Source organism: Simochromis diagramma, unplaced genomic scaffold, assembly GCF_900408965.1.
Source record: "Simochromis diagramma unplaced genomic scaffold, fSimDia1.1 OVJJ01000079.1, whole genome shotgun sequence".
NCBI lineage: Eukaryota > Metazoa > Chordata > Actinopteri > Cichliformes > Cichlidae > Simochromis > Simochromis diagramma.
This window is the reverse complement of record NW_024387075.1, coordinates 4,530,145-4,546,361: the sequence shown is the minus strand read 5'-3', so window position 1 is coordinate 4,546,361 and position 16,217 is coordinate 4,530,145. Positions and strand designations below refer to the sequence as shown.

Here is a 16,217-nt window from a genome sequence, read left to right as displayed (position 1 = left end):
AACCATCACTATTGCACCCTCAGTGATCCACCTTTTCCGTGTTGGGTTGTGAGCTGCAGCTCAGTGCCATGAACTAACGCGTGCACTGCAATGGAGCACCTTGGGATTTCATTCCGCGTTCCCTCAGAGGAGCAGAGCTGCCAGAGCAACATCTCGAGTTGAAAATCCACCAACAGGAGCTGCTCGTCTCACCGGGAGTTTGGCTTGGCTCGAGGTCAGTTACAGTTAAAGTGTGAGTTAATATGTAAGTATTTAAGAGTTTTAGGGCCAACAGTATAAACAAAGTCAAGTGCAGAGGGTTATGACTTTGGTAGAGGAGAGAAAAACAAGGTTATTTGTAGGACACCCCAAAGCACACCCCAGTGAGAGCGAATTCATGGTCTCCCTGCGGAGTGAAGAGAGAAACGGACGAAACATGATGTCTGAATTTTATAATTACACCTCAAGTTTATTATACTCATAAACTTGACTTGAGTTATTCAATACAAGGGAGGAAAAAACACAATGAGAAAACAAATTTCCAGAAGTTTCTGCTCACACTCATCCAGCTTTACTGACGGGTGTGGTTGACACACAGGACAACACATTTCACGCGCTAGCTTAATCCTGAACGGTACAGGCTAATGCAAAATTTCTTGTGGCAATGTTGTGGTTGAATCTGCACAGACGAACAAAATCTTCTACAGTGTTGTTTTGGTTTTTGTACTTACAGTAACTACAAAGTACTGGAACTGTCCAGTTTTACAGTATTTTTTCCTCGTCAGTGAGTCACAAATCGAATTAAATGAAGTGTATTTAATTTGATTACCTCCATCTATAAGTCATCTGCGCAAAATCATGTTGCAGCATGTCTCATTTAGCACACGGTTACTGTGAAGAAGTGAACAAGGAGGCGCAGGAAATTGTAGCTGTGTACGCTCTGCCTTGGAGAGCACAAAGACTTCATTTAGAAGTGTTGCTATGATTATACTTTAACTGATGTGAAGATGTGATGTGGGTTTTTTTCAGTGTTTGTGTGAACAAGAATAAGGTTGACATTTAACTAGCAACAAGCCAGTGAGGCGAATCACAACAAAAGCTGAAACCCCCACCATCATACTGTAATTTAAACTGAATTCATGCTAAATGAACATGATTAAGGCCCTGTTTAGTGTTGGGACAGGTGTTTTTAAACATTTAAAGTACTGAAACATCATGAAATAACTTCTTCATGAGATCACAGAAGAAAACTATGTTGCCACGTTGTTAGCTATACCCGTTCCACTGCTTGTTAACTCAAATGTTTAAGTAGCCAATCACATGGCGGCAACTTGGTGTATCAACTGATTTTTTGAACATGACTAATGAGTTTAACAGCTCAGCAGATAATACTTTTATTAATATGAACATCATATCTCCTTATCTCAGCAGATTTAAGTCTAATAGAGCGCCGTGGGATGTAGTTGAAAGGGAGTTTGTACTGTAATTTTTACAGTGGGAGCCTGTTATAGTACAAAAACTTTAAAATAACAAATAGAGCTGGGAGTACTTTACTGTAATTTAACGGGGTGATTTCTTATGGTGTGTCTGAAAACATTTTACAGCACGCTGTAAAAAGATTTTATCGCAGTGTCTCTACCACTTCCTGCTGTTTATCAGCTGACAGAGTCTGCACCGAACCTGTCGCCTCATACACCGTCTGCCCACTGTTTCATTAGTTTTTCTTACCACTGCAAGGCCTTCACCCTGTGACATCCAGCAAATCTCAAACCACCTTCTCATATTACAGGAATAATTAACAACAGGCAACAGCAACAAGCCAGTAAGCAAGCCTCAAAGACCCGCTGCTCTTATACACATTAAATACACTCCTTGCATTTTAAAATTTGTTTCTTAATCTTGAATGTTTAACAAATAAGACGTATTATTAATGACAGCATTAGTAGTAATAAACTGGATTTTTAGCTTCCAGCTGATACCTGGTTTAGTTATTTTGGTATCGCAGAGCTGACTGAAATATTATATTGGTGAATATTGCTCCTGTACAGACAGGTGAGTTGGTGGAATCTCTGTTGTTATTACTACTTACTATGTACAATGCCATGAAAAAGCCCTCTCCTCTCGTTTCTTCTTCTTCTTCTTTTTTAAAATGATTATATTAGACAAAGATAACCCGAGTGAATATAAAATGGAAATGATTACTGCAAGACAAATCACTTAAATAGAATCTGTTTGAAATGGGACTAAGATCTCAAAAAGCAACACATCATGCCACGATCTACAGAAACAACTAAGAAACAAAGTCAGTGACATCTACAGTCAGGAAAAGGGTCAAAAGTCATTTCTATGGCTTTGGGACTACAGTGAATCAAAGGGAGAGCAATCAATTACAAATGGAGAAACCATGAAACAGTGGTGAACCTGCCCAGGAGAGGCTGGCCTACCAAAATCAGTGCAGCGATGACTCATGCAGGAGGCTGGCAAAGAACCCAGAACAATATCTGAAGAACTGCAGGCCTCACATGCCTCGGGTAAGTTCCACAGTCATGAATCAACAATAAAACAAAATGGACAAAAATGTCAGGAATGGCATTCAAGTAGAAAATCACTTCTGACCAAAATGAACACAAAGACTTGTCTCACATTTACCAGAAAACATCCTGATGATCGCTGAGACTTTTGGGAAAATATTCTGTGGGCTGATGAGGCAGAAGCTGAACTCTCTGGAAGGTTCGAGTCCCACCTCTGCGTAAAACTAACAGCATTTCAAAAAAGGAAAGAAAATCATAGAAACAGTCAAACATGGTGGTGGTAGTGTGATGGTCTGGGCTGTTTTGCTGCCTCAGGACTCGGAAGACTCGCTTTGGTAAATGGAACCATGAATTCTTCTACCAAAACATCTTGAAGGATAACATCCAGCCATCGGTTCATGCCCTGAAGCTCAAGCTCACTTGGTTTATGCAGCATGACTGAAAACACACCAACATGTACACCTCTGAATGGCTCAAAAAACAAACTGGCGTTTTCGTAGTAGCCTATTCAAAGTCATAACTGTAAATAGATGTGGTCCATCTAAAGCGCCAGGGAGAAGCTGTGATGGCAAAAAAAGAAACAGCTGGAGAAATGAGAGAAAATATAAACTGCAAATTTATTTTTAAATTTATAAAAATGGACTTTACTGCTACAAAAATGAAATAAAAATAGCCAAACAATCCTACATCTCCCAACAATGATCTGTCTAATTCTAATATACATCAAACACCATCATTCATAAGTTCCCCTCACACTGACCAGCTGATGTGCGGTAAAAGAGCTGCGATATCGACTGAAGCGAAACATTAAGGTGATGATATATTAAAAGGATAAACTTGAGCTAATGAGCACAGAGACATAACAAAGGCATGATGATGATCCCATACAGGGTCACTGGAAGGTTTACTGAAAACGTGACTCGAATGCTGTGACCTTTACGTGCGTCAGAATTTGATGCCGGCTGAAGACTGTTATAGATGACTCTGATGTGTGAAACAGCTGTCTCCACCATCATCAGTCAAGCACTGTTTTAAGGATCATCTATAGAGAAATAATGCAAATGTGAAGAATCACTGATATGAGTGGATGGTACCAGACAAGTGCATTTTACTTCACGGACACCCAAAATCAAAATAAGACTCTCTGTTAAATTGGCACTTGTAATTTCCCATCTTACCACAAGGTGTCAGTGTTTTCCAAGAGAACCTGCTCGGCCGACCTCAGAAGGTTCTTCAGATGGTTGTGATGAATGTTTTCGTTTCTGTCTTTTCTGTTGTCAGAAGGTTTCTGCATTTTTATTTTGGATTCTTACCTTTGTTTTCCTCTTGGATTAATTAATTTGTCACTCAGTGCACAGCTACTTTTTTTTTTTTTGTTTTAACCTTATGTCACAGGGAATTAAAGCAGATCACTGTAGGGAGAGAAAGGTCTCCGTGTGCCGCTAGCTCCTTTTATTGACTGTTAATGAGAAAAAGTAACAAGTTCGCTTCAGGCTAGAGCCCCCTTCCCTCTTCCCTCTCCCCTCTCCCATGCAAGAGATGAACCTCCTGTGGCAAGCCCTGAATGTTCGTGTAACATCAGCACAACCACCGTGGAGCTCTCCTCGCATTAAGCATTCATTGAGTCATTGTTGCTGAGGCAAACATTGCAGTACTTAAGAGAAGTCGGTTTCTGCTTACTGCGGATGACTGCACAAATATTAAAATCAGTCTTCTCATTTTGATGGAAGAAAAAAAATGATTAAAAAAAAATAAGTGAATTTAATTTTCAGCATCTTAAAGCCACCCTTCCACTGAGGTCATTTCTGATGAGGCTTCAGTGAACAGCAGATGGGTTAACTGAAGAGTCAGATGCATTTCTCAGGTCTTTGCCAGGTTTATTCTGATGACTTTCAGATACTGCTACAGACAGTTTTTTAGGCCTATCTCTTCTTCGTTTATTCTCAACTTGTCCCATTTTCTCATTTTTTTTAAGGACACACTGCAACCATGTTGATAATTAAAATTGTTTCTGTTATGTACAGTGTTGGGAAGGTTACTTTTCAAATGTATTCCACTACAGATTACAGAATACATGCCCCAAAACGTATTTTGTAACATATTCCGTTACGTTACTCAATGAGAGTAATGTATTCTGAATACTTTGGATTACTTAATATATTTTCATGCTTTTACAACTACATGAATGTGCTATTGCTGTGTGATTTATTACTATTATTGAAGGTTACTCGCCATACCAATAGCAACTAGATTTTTAAATCTTAATATAAATGAGTAACAGTAGGTGGACATTAGGTAAGCCTGCACTTTTTGCAGTGATCTCGTGTTGAAAACTATTCCACTCGTATATAAAACAGGTCCGCGGCCCCGAACCGTATCAAAGGGACCTCTGGCTAACACGTCAGGGTTCCGTGTTGGGCTCGTAGCTGAAAACTTGCTTTACTTTGTTGTCTGGGTCAACTTTGCTAGCGGAGAAAGGCTACTCCAACATACTGTTTCGGAGGAAAACACGAACACAGTGTACAGTCGAGTATTAATAGCTTGTTTACAACTGGGCTGGTCAGGCACTCTTTTTGGCTGCAGTGGTTATTATTATATTTACATGCTTCCAGCTCCCGTTTCTGGTCGGTGACAACTGGTACTTTTTGATTCTCCTTGTTCTAATAATAACCAAAAATAGGAGGGCATAGCCTAACATATGAAACAGGAAAAGACTGCTGTGTAATCCATTTATTTCAACAAAGTAACTGTATTCTGAATATCACCTTTTTAAACGGTAACTGTATACAGTTACTCATATTTTGTATTTTAAATGCGTAACACCAGTACATGTATTCCGCTACTCCCCAGCGCTGGTTATGTACACAACACTGGCTCAACCCTTTAGCTGGGTTCCTTTGATAGTCATAGATCAGTGTCACAAACAAAATCAAAAACCACTGAAAATGGAGTGAAAAAGCAGCAAATGTCTAAAACTTTCAGTTCGGATGTAGAACGAATGCTCCACATCTGAAGCCAGATATAAAAGTGAGGGTGCACAACACTATAAAGTACCTATAATACACACATTGACCAACTACAACATCAGAATGTTTGGTGCCTTTAAACAAGATGGTCCTTCGCTCAAGTAAAAGTAGCAATGCTACGAGATAGTTTCAAAACTTTAATCTTGCACTTGTAGTACAGATTAACTGCTGTTGTTACTACTACTCATAAATTATCATGAAAGCAGCTTTTATTGTAGTATTTGATGGAGGTGCCACTATTTTTATTAAGTGACAGGGAGTTAAACCTGTAACAATACATCATGTTTTTACAAGCACGGTTATAAAATTCACAGCTACACATAAGCGAACTGGCATTAAAAAATACACACAAGTACAAATAACATAGCAAGATACACATGTTACAATCAAACAATCATCTTCCTGCTTCACAGTTACCATTTTTAATAATAGTAGCGATTGTGTTCTGCTGATTCTGTGTTTTTTTTGTGCGAGTGTCGGGGAATACAAAGAGACCAATCGGGCTGCTGTGCTGCAGCTGCTCAAAGACTCTGCTGCCTCCCTGGTGTTTTGGTTGATGAGGTGTAGTTTGTGTCTCCAAATGAGGAGCATGTGTGGCAGACAGCCCCCTGATACATTATTAATAGTTGCTAGACTCCAGGCGCTCTTTTCTTCCCTCTGTTGAATTTCAGACCTTCACAGCTTCTTCTTCTTCTTCGCTCCGTCTAGAAACACTCCCACCACACACTTGCTTTTTCCCCCTCTGTACATCAGTGCATCATTTTCCTGTTTACCCTACCCCCTGCCGTCACCCCATCCCCTCATTGTTCTCCACCAGCTTCCATCTTCATACCTGACTCAGCTGCTGATTAGCAGCGAAGGCTTCTATTCTCTCGGCTGCGTAAACCAAAGTCTGTCAGCTTCTTATAAATGAGCAAAAAATAAAGCAATTTACCTGGCTTAGAAACTGAAACAGTAGATTCATTTCATTCTACAGTAATGACTTCTTCTTTGTCTCTGGTGTTCTTTTAGTAGCGAGGATGAGGCCGAGCTGAATTTGACACACCGTCAGCTCAATAGCACAAATGAAACCAGATAAGAAGTGAAGTTGGGAAATGATTTGGCAGAGTGCAGGGAGAAACAGATTGCCTGACAACAGTAGGTAAAAGCTAATGAGGACTTCAAGGAACTTCAACAGTTTGGAACATGTGTTTCTTCTCTTTCAGAGAGCAGATCGATTGATTCTTTAGGAAAATCAACCTGGTAGTAGCTCTAAGGCTTACAGGGATGTGTTATATGTGTTATTTTGTGTTTAATTGTCTCAGTTTTTACAAAATAGTTTAAACTGAAACATGTTAATACATAGAAGGTTGAGATTTAGCATATTGGAAGGGCTAAGCTAGCTGTCCAGACCCATGAATTCTTCTTGCTAAGCTCGTTGGTTGTTGGTTGTAGCCTGATAGATCAATTAAATAACTATGAACGTAGCATGGTTGGAATATCCTGTAACCTAAATAACCACTAGTTATGTATGCAGAAGAGTGTCTCTGAATGCACATCGCACCTTGAAGCAGATGCCCAGCAGCAGAAGACCACACCGGGTGTCCTCCTGCCAGCTAAGAACAGGAAACTGAGGCTATAATTTGTAGAACCTCACAAAAATTTCACAACAGAAGAGTGGAAGAACACTGCCTGGTCTGATGAGTCCTGATATCCGCTCTATCATTCAGATAGTGGGATTGGAAGTGGATGTAAGCTTGGATCTGTCCTGCCTTTTATCAGTTGTCCAGTGGTGTAATGATGTGGGGGGTATTTCCTGCAAGTATTTTCTTTATTTCTCCATTTCAGGATCTATCCAAAAAATTGCTTCTGATCATCAGGACGTAGCGAGAAACAAGTAACGAGACACGTTTCTCCTCCTGAAAACGTCCAGATGAACAGACTCAACTTTTTGGGATTTCCTTACCTGGATGTTTGAGCATATAGACATTTCAGGATCGAGTTTAAAACTCGATTACTTGTATTTAAGAGTGCCAATGGTTTGGGCCCCCGTCATTGACAGAGTGTTTGTAACCCTACAGTCCTACCAGAGCACTGAGGTCTACTAAGCAGCTGTTTCGAGCTTAAAAGCAGAGGTGATTGGAGCTTTTCAGTGGTGGCTCCTAATCTTTGGAACAACTTACCCTTTTCCCATGAGAGCTGCTGTCTCTCAAACATCATAAAGCATTTTTAAAAACCTGCTTATTCTTGCTTGTTTTTGAGCCTAGTGTTTGTATATTATTATGCAAACTTTTTTACGGTCTTTTTTACTGTATTTTTTGTTGATTTAGTGACTGTGTATTGTTTATATGTTGCAAACTTGTACAGCATTTGTTCTATAGAAATAAACTTTGACTTGTTGCAACTGAGCACCATTTAAATGCCAAAGCCTACCTGAGTATTGCTGACCACGTCCATCCCTTTATGACCACAGTGAACCCATCTTCCAGCAGGCTAATACACCATGACACAAAGCTCAAATCACTTCAGTCTGGTTTCTTGAACATGACAATTGAGCACCTTTAGGATATCAGTAGATGGACCAGAATCTCCGAGTGCTGTTTCCAGCATATACATAAGTATTTCGATCAACGTGTAAAAGACTACAAACCCCGTGGAAGTTTTGAAGTTGCACTGTTGCATTGTTTCTGTTTTCTTTCAGCTCGATATTTCCACCTCCATTTCTTTTCTTTTCCCACCTCCCCTGAGAACCCAGACAACACACAAACAAATCCAATAACGCAGGGTTCAACGGTGTGTTAATTTCATCAAGTGGGTAAATTTATGGACACTATAAAGCCTGTGGCTTCTGGGCGCCAGAGTACCAAGTATTCACTGTAATTTTATCATGGGCATCTCAAAGGCATCTGAATGGCAGCAGAGGAGGTAGAAGAGGCTGATACAAAGGCCGTGAAGAGGCCGAGCTTATCGGGTTTATGTAGGGCTAATTACAGGACTGGGAGACAGACTCTCTGTCAGGAGGCACAGTAACATCATTAGCGTCAAGAAAAGAGGAGGAATGTGACGTGTGGGGTAGTGAGGGAGAAATTATGGGTGGATTGTATTAATGCCAAAAGGTAATGAAAAATGCAAGCGGGTGGCAGGAGATACAGTCCTTCTCAGGTGTCTGCGCTTTTTCACTGCATCAGAATAGCCTAATTAGGATTAATAATTAATCAGGATTGTTTTCCTTCCCAGCAGTTTCACAGAGACCGTGTTCAGTATGGATAAACTGTTTCTATAATACAGTCAGAAATGCCTGTCACCCATAATAATGTGTGAAGTTGAGTTAGAAATGTTCGAAAGAGCTCTGATACAAACAGCAACTTTACCAGAGGCGTCAGGTAAAGTCGTTCAAAGGAAAAGATCTGATCGGGTGTGGAGTGTCACTCAAAGTACCGAGAGGAGCCGAAGCGTCAGTTGACATGTACAATCTGGCACTGGAGTATATCTGGAATAACTGGGAACTAGTTAAAAGCCACTCAACCCTCTCTGATGACAGCGAATCAGAAATTAGAGATGTTAATACAGAGGATGGCAGAGCAGGTGGTTTGATTATGAGGCGCACAATTAAATTATACAGAAGGGTTTGTCATTAGACCCGAGCAGGCAGAAATGACATTAGTGGGGTGCAGGCTTGAGTGATGGACTAAATGGTTACACGGATGATCAAATCAATCCCGCTGGTCTGGTTTCACCTGAACAGAATTTTTCGTTGCGACTCAGTAATTCCAACTTAATTAGTTTCATGCTGGCATGCAGTGCTGCGAAAAAGTATTTGCCCACTTTCAGATTTCTTAGTTTTTTGTATATATGCCACATTTACATGTTTCAGATCATCAAATTCATTTCGATATTGGATAAAAAAATAACCTACAAAAACACAAAATGCAGTTTTTAAATGATGATTTCATGTATTAAGGGAAAAAAGTTACCCAAACCTACTTGTCCCTATGTGACAAAGCAGTCGTCCCCTAAACCTGATAACTGGTTGCGCCAGTTATGGCAGCAAGAATTGCAATCAAGTGTTCAAGTAACTGGCAACGAGTCTTTCATAATGATGTGGAGGAATTTTGTCCCACTTTTCTTTGCAGAATTGCTTTAATTCAGTCACTGTGGAGAGTTTTCAAACACGAGGGGCGTGTTTAAGGTTTGTGTCTTAATCTGATTTAATTCTGGACTTCCTGACTTTTTTTTTTGGGCCTTCCAGAGTTCGATTTCCAGTAAGTCGTCCAAGTCCTGAAGCAGCAAAGCAGCCTCAGACCATCATGCTACCACCACCATGTTTGACTGGTGATATGATGTTCTTTTTATGAAATGCTGTGTTAATTTTACACCACATGTACCAGGACTCAGTTTCCAAAATATTTTCCCAGAGGATCATCAAGATTTTTTTTGTCATTTTCGCTCAGTCTCTTTCTTATTGTTGGATTATAAACTCTGACTTTAACTGGTTGAAGTGAGGCCTGCACTTCTTTAATGTTGTTCTGGGATCTTTTGTGACCTCGTGGATGAGTTGTTGATGCACTCGGGGAGTGTCTTTGATGGGCCACTTTTCCAAGTCTTTTTCTCTATTTGTGTATAATGGCTCTCACTGTAATTCACTGGAGTCCCAAAGCCTTAGAAATGACTTTGTCACCCTTTCCAGATGATAGAGGTCACTGACTTTGTTTTCTGAGCTGCTTCTGTAGATTGTGAGATGATGCGTTTGAGGATCTTTTAACCTGCTTCGCTTTCGTCAGACAGGTTCTACTTGCGTTAGATTTGCGATTTCCCTGATTTATCACAGTTAATCACTGTATTTGGCAACTTCACCCCTTTTATCCAGAAACCAATAGCAGACTGACCCCAAATTATTGTGGTCACAATGCATCATATCCCCCCCAGTGTAGCTGTAGGTTAATCAGTTGGAGTCATTGTTGTATGGACGTGGAACCTCTCGGTGTGCGCTGGGCTTGTTTAGCACATACCGTCGATCAGACGTGCATCTGGTGGTTCTTTGTGTTCCCCGACCTGCTCCTGAGATTGTAAGAGACGGCACAGCGAACGAACTTGCTGAGAAAGCTGCTGCTGTCGGGCAATCTTGTTGCTGTGGGTGTGCTAGTCTAGGCAACATGCCAAAATAACATGAATGTCAGCAAGTGTTTGCAGGCTATATTTTTCATTTTCTATTGCAAAATAATACTCCTTAGGATACAATTTCAATAATTGAATATTTATAATTATAACCTTTTTTTAATATAATAACTATTAATTTATTTGCATCTCTACTGATTTCCATGGATCCACTGTTCTAATTTCTTGAAGTCCATGGTGCCATCTTTACGTTACAAATCAAATATATTCAGTTGTTAATCAAATATGAGGGAAAAAAATATATATAAAACTGTCAGAAATGAAAAGCTACAACCAATAAATGTTTTTATATTTTCTAGAAATCTGGAAACTGATAAATGGCTAAAACCGATCACCATTTATCGACAACTGATTGATAATTGCATAAATCTATGGCTTCATTAGACATATCTATTCTTTATCTATTCTTCATTAGGCTGCGTGTTCATGTGAAACTTCTGAAAAACAAAACAAACCAGGAATTTAAGAAAAAAAATGCTTTTATTTATTGATTTTTTTTTTTATTATTATTTTATTTTTATTTTTTTTACATCTTTAAAAAGCAAAACCTTAAAGCACAAAGATTTACTCTGTATATAAACACCTCTCTTCATTGGACTAAAAAAATGGTAGCATTTGCACATTGTGCTTCGGTTGCAAAGTCTGTACAACAACTCTGGGTCTCTCGTGGTGTCACGACCCCAGTAAACATTTTATTGCATAAATCACATTTGACCTCAGTGGCCATTTGCTGACGTGTTGAAACAAGGAGTGTAGAGACAGAGGAGAGGGTACCACTGAAATGAGGAGAAAGAAGCTCTCATACCTGTTACACAGTGAATAACAATAGCAGCTTTCTTAATGAAGGCGTTGCACATTGTCCTGAAAAGGAAAAAAGTAATCCATAAAAGAGAAATACAACTAAACTCATGTGACGATAACCGACAGTTGTGCTTTTGTCTAACTAGAAAAACTCTTATTCCTCTGCAGAGGAAAAAAAGAAATAAAATTAAATAAAATAAAAAAACTCAAGGAGAACCTGCAGCTATTGGCTCATTTCCCTTTAAACAGTAGCTTACTAAACACTAATCTCTAGTTGCACACAACCCCTTTTACAATAAGCATTTACATATCTACTCAACCTACATCTGAAAAAGTAGCATTTCTCAAAAGGCAGTGTCTCTCCATGACATCTCCAAGGAGACTTTACATCATTAAAATGCTGAATGGAAGCCGGTTTTTGCACAAAAATATACAAATACACTCGAATCAATGACTTTGGTATAAACAACATGGAGCTCGTTATTCTCACACAAAGACTTCTACTCCTGAACGTTACCCCCCTCCCCACCCCCGCCCTCAACGGACATATTTCTGCTCGTCGTGTATAAATTATGCAAGTGTTTACAGGAAGAAAAAGCCAACAGGAAGTAAAGAAAACTAGAATCAGCAAAAACAACAACAACAACAACAAAAAGAAAAACCCTAACAGATTATCCAAAGATCTCAAACATCTTTTATGGTATAAACATTCCCACAACCTATAAAGGAGAAAAATGAATAAAAATGAATATAATCATCATTGAAAAAAAAAAGATTGATGGAAAATAAATGTTAAAAGTTATAAGGTTCCCCTTTTATTGGACACAGTTGTAATTTTTCAATTATAAAACAAGAGTACAAAAACAATAAATGACAAAGCAGGGTTATATAACAAATAGATTAGAGACATGCTTACACATTAGAACCATTGTTTTGAGAACCAAACGTTTTTTTTGTGATTAAACTTGATGTTTAAATGTGCATTATTGTGTTCTGCCTTTCTACTCAAGTCAGGATTTGTTAATCGTTTGGAAAAAGGGAACTTGGATGTATTTTTGTCCTGCCAGTGCAAACTCAAACAACCTGAAACGCTGGCTTTGTGGGAAAACGATTTTTGTCTCCAAAAACTGGCGTTATATATTTTTTTTAAAACAGGATTCAGAAGAAACCAATCTGCTGCTTCTTTAAATCTTCAAAGCTGGATCAATGAAAGCCTCATTGTTGCTGAGGGCTCTGCTTTGTGTTGTTTGTGAGTACGATGCCGGTGAACGCTGACTCATCCGTGAGCAGCGACTGTACCGTGAACAGGCTCTCCAGCCTATTAGCCGGGTGAATTGTTCGAGCACAGGCAGGCCTCTTTCTCTGCGCTCGGCGGTCAACAGGGCAGCGCTCAGATTAAAAACGCCGAGTTCATGCACTCGCAGCGGCTGAGAGGAGCAACGAGAGCCTGCTGGGACCGAGCCTTTGCATGCTCGTCAGGAATTTACCTCCAGCTTTAGTACTTCCTGGCATTGTCTATTTAAATGGTGTGAATTAACATTGTAGTGAGATGCAGCTGTGCTTCTGCTGCCCACGTTCATCTCCTCCAATACACAACAGAGACATCTACACCACCTACGCTTGTATCCTGCAATTATCATGTTCCAAGTATGAGTTACAGAAGAAAGGCTTTTCAGACGAGTTCCCGAGTAAACAAAGAGCTGAAAAGGTCAAAAAGGAGGAGGGGAACGAGGAGGGTGGGCACAAGAATGAATTAAAATGTGACTACGACTGACGGTGCTGATATTCACACCAAGAAAAAAAAACACAGATCTGAAATTATAACAATGACGGTTCCATGGGGAGCTGGAGTTTGGCATTTAAAGTTTCACATTAGTATCACCTTTTAACTGATGCCTCTTGGTTAATCTAGTATTAAACGTTTAGCCTCGTTCAGGCCTGCGATCACGCGTGTAAGTAGGAAACACAGTTTTTCCTTTTTGAAACAAAACTTTAGATTGTGCAGCTGAAAAGAAGCGAGCATTTATCCTGGTCTTAAATTCAGCCAGCTGGGATTTCTCACATGGGACACACATGTGTTAATAAACACGCTGAACTCAAAGTTAATCATATGTGAAGTTGCAACCTTGAACAAAAACGGTTACACAGTGGTATCACTGCCTGACCATCGGATACAGGTAGCAACATTACAGAAGCGACAGCTAATTATGATGACTTCCTCATTTTTAAGCATTATTGCAGGGCTGCATTGATTTATCTCAGTGAATACCACAGGAACAATCACATTGCTACTGAGAACTAGCTCGATTATTACTCAGAGCAGCTTTCAAGCAGCTTAACAGAAGCCTCACATTTACTTTAGAGGGGAAAAGATAAATCTACTAAAGACATAATACTATAATTATTGGCTAACATTAATCTGTGTTTAGACAGAATCATAAAACGTTTGATTTTCTAGCATTTCCACAAAGGGATGAATTCTCTAATAAACATCTCTAACCAAACATTAAATGTGAGACACTTTAAAAAAAGTCCTGCGTTGTAATTTAAAACTGTTTAGTATTGAAGGGTTTGCATTAAAAATGTTGTTGTGGTGAAATATTCGAATGCTTCTTATATATTGAAAAGATGCGCTTTTTTGTTTTTTGGCAACGTTCTCCTTCAAATAATTTATAATATATTCTGTTATATACAGTTTGTTTTAATAAACTTTAATCTGAAATGACGTTAAAAAAAATACAATCGCAGAAGAAAAATGTGCTGGATGCATCGAAGAATGTCTGAAATGTGATTCACAGAGTTTTTAATCTTTCACCAATGTCATATATTCTTTTTAAAAACGCACACACGCGCACGAACACATACACACTTTCTTCCTGAATGCAGACACTCTCACTTTGAAATGAGGTTTGTGCATAACTACAAACACTAACTCAAGAGAGGAAGGAAAAGAAAAGAAACAGGGAGAGGAGAGCTACAGTGGATGTTGCAGAAATTAAAAAACCTGCAACAGAGCACACGAGAGAGTATTGAGAGCTTCAGCTGATTAAACTCATACTTCAGATTTTGGACTTCAACCAGATCTGGGACGTGCACGCGAGCATAGGCCGCTCATTCATTCCTTCAGTCGCACAGAATATATCGATCTTCTTCTCATCTCAGCCTTTATAGTGTGTGGGTTGGAGTTTAGTCTAATTGTGCTTGGCACGAATCCCCTTTAAGTAGGTTTTCCAGCGCTTGACCACATCCTTGAAGATGGGGGAGTTGTCTATGGATGCCAGCAGCTGTAGCTGGTTAATGTGCGTGGTGTGATAGTCCCAGCGAGCCAAGTTGGGCGCAGTGCCCAACATGAAGTGACGCAGGTCATAAATGCTCCCAGACCCGGTGTCAAAGAGCGGCAGCATGGCCTTCAGCGACTCCATGCCGCGGCTGAACAGCTGCCCTGCCTCCCTGCCGAGCTTCTCTCCAGCTGTCTCAGTCAAGTCGTAGAGCCCCAGCAGGGAGTAGATGAAGCCGTTGAGCACAAAGGAGCTGGGTGTGGTGGGGTATTCTTCATACCAGTCATACTTGTTCATGAACACAGCTTTGACCCCATGCTGTGCTGAAGGCACCTTATAAGGTCCTACTGCCTTCAGGGCAGCGTTGAGGTACGCCTGGTCCTTGGTGAGGAGGTAGGCTCTCACAAGGGTGGACATGGCCTGGCCCTGAGCCATGGCCGAGTACCAGCCGGGCTCCAGAGGTCTGAAGCCTTCGCCTAGTTTACGGGTGACCATGATAGGCCATCCGCCTCGCTCGTCCTGGTTGCGCAGCAGCCAGTCGCTGGCGGCAAAGAAGGCGGCCATGTGCGCAGTGGTGGAGATGGTGATGTTGTCAACAAATCCACGCCCATGCAGGACTAATCGCACCACACGTCTGGGCATAATCTGAAAAGAGACAGTAGATGAAGGGAGTTAGGACTTGGCATTCATGAGTTCTACATACTGCAGATTTAGTCTTCATAAAGCCAAATAATAACAGTATTTAGTTCACATACATGGAGTTAAATCTAACACAAAGAAACCCTCTGACACAATACAAGTGGCAAAGACTTGTAAGTAGCTTTGATAATGAAATGCATACATCACCGTAAATGTAACTATACTTCCTTAATGGACTGTTTTCTATAAAATGTGAGAAAGTAGTGAAAAATGTACAAAAAGTACATTAAAGGGTTTTTTTGTGGAACTTTTGCTTTTAAAATGAGAGCTGCCAGTTCAACTAATCAACTAATTATCCCAGCTGCTAGTGCATCGTCACTAGACCACAAATATTTGAGCAGAGGTGCTTTTTGAACCAGCGCTTTGAGTTGAACGGACCTTTGTGGCCTTAACAGCCTTGGTGTTGGACAGCCCGACGCCCTTCCTGAGGTCGGTGAGCAGATCCCGGGTCAGAGTGCTCCAAGCGGTTCGCGGTCCAATCCCGTAGGTGATGTCACGCTCTCTGAAGGCGATGAGCTGTGTGCTGGTCACGTAGTGGATTGTGAAGGGAGGGCCCTTCTCTGTGGTTTCAAGGATTACAGACACGCTGCCGTTGGAGATAAACTTGAGGTCCAAGCTGAGGATGAAGTCTTTGGAGTTGCCCATCTGGAGGGACACGCCTTCGGAGGAGTCTGTGGTAATGGGAAGTGAGTGGGATGGGAGAAAAAAACATTTAACAACATTTATTCAAAGACACTTGGTCTCATTTG

The 16,217-nt window shown here is 40.3% G+C and overlaps 1 protein-coding gene across 2 annotated transcripts in view; it reads right to left on the bottom strand.

Annotated features, from left to right (window-relative positions):
• Positions 1-12,640: 12,640 nt before the first annotated feature.
• Positions 12,641-16,217, bottom strand: part of glceb (glucuronic acid epimerase b) — a 54,543-nt gene continuing 50,966 nt past the window's right edge. For both annotated transcript variants that reach the window (XM_040045441.1, XM_040045440.1), the window contains 2 exons: positions 15,847-16,139; positions 12,641-15,414 (listed from right to left, as the gene is read on the bottom strand). In XM_040045441.1, the coding sequence (XP_039901375.1) occupies positions 14,683-15,414; positions 15,847-16,139 (1,025 nt within the window). In that variant the 3' untranslated portion in view covers positions 12,641-14,682. The remainder of the gene's footprint in view (positions 15,415-15,846; positions 16,140-16,217) is intronic.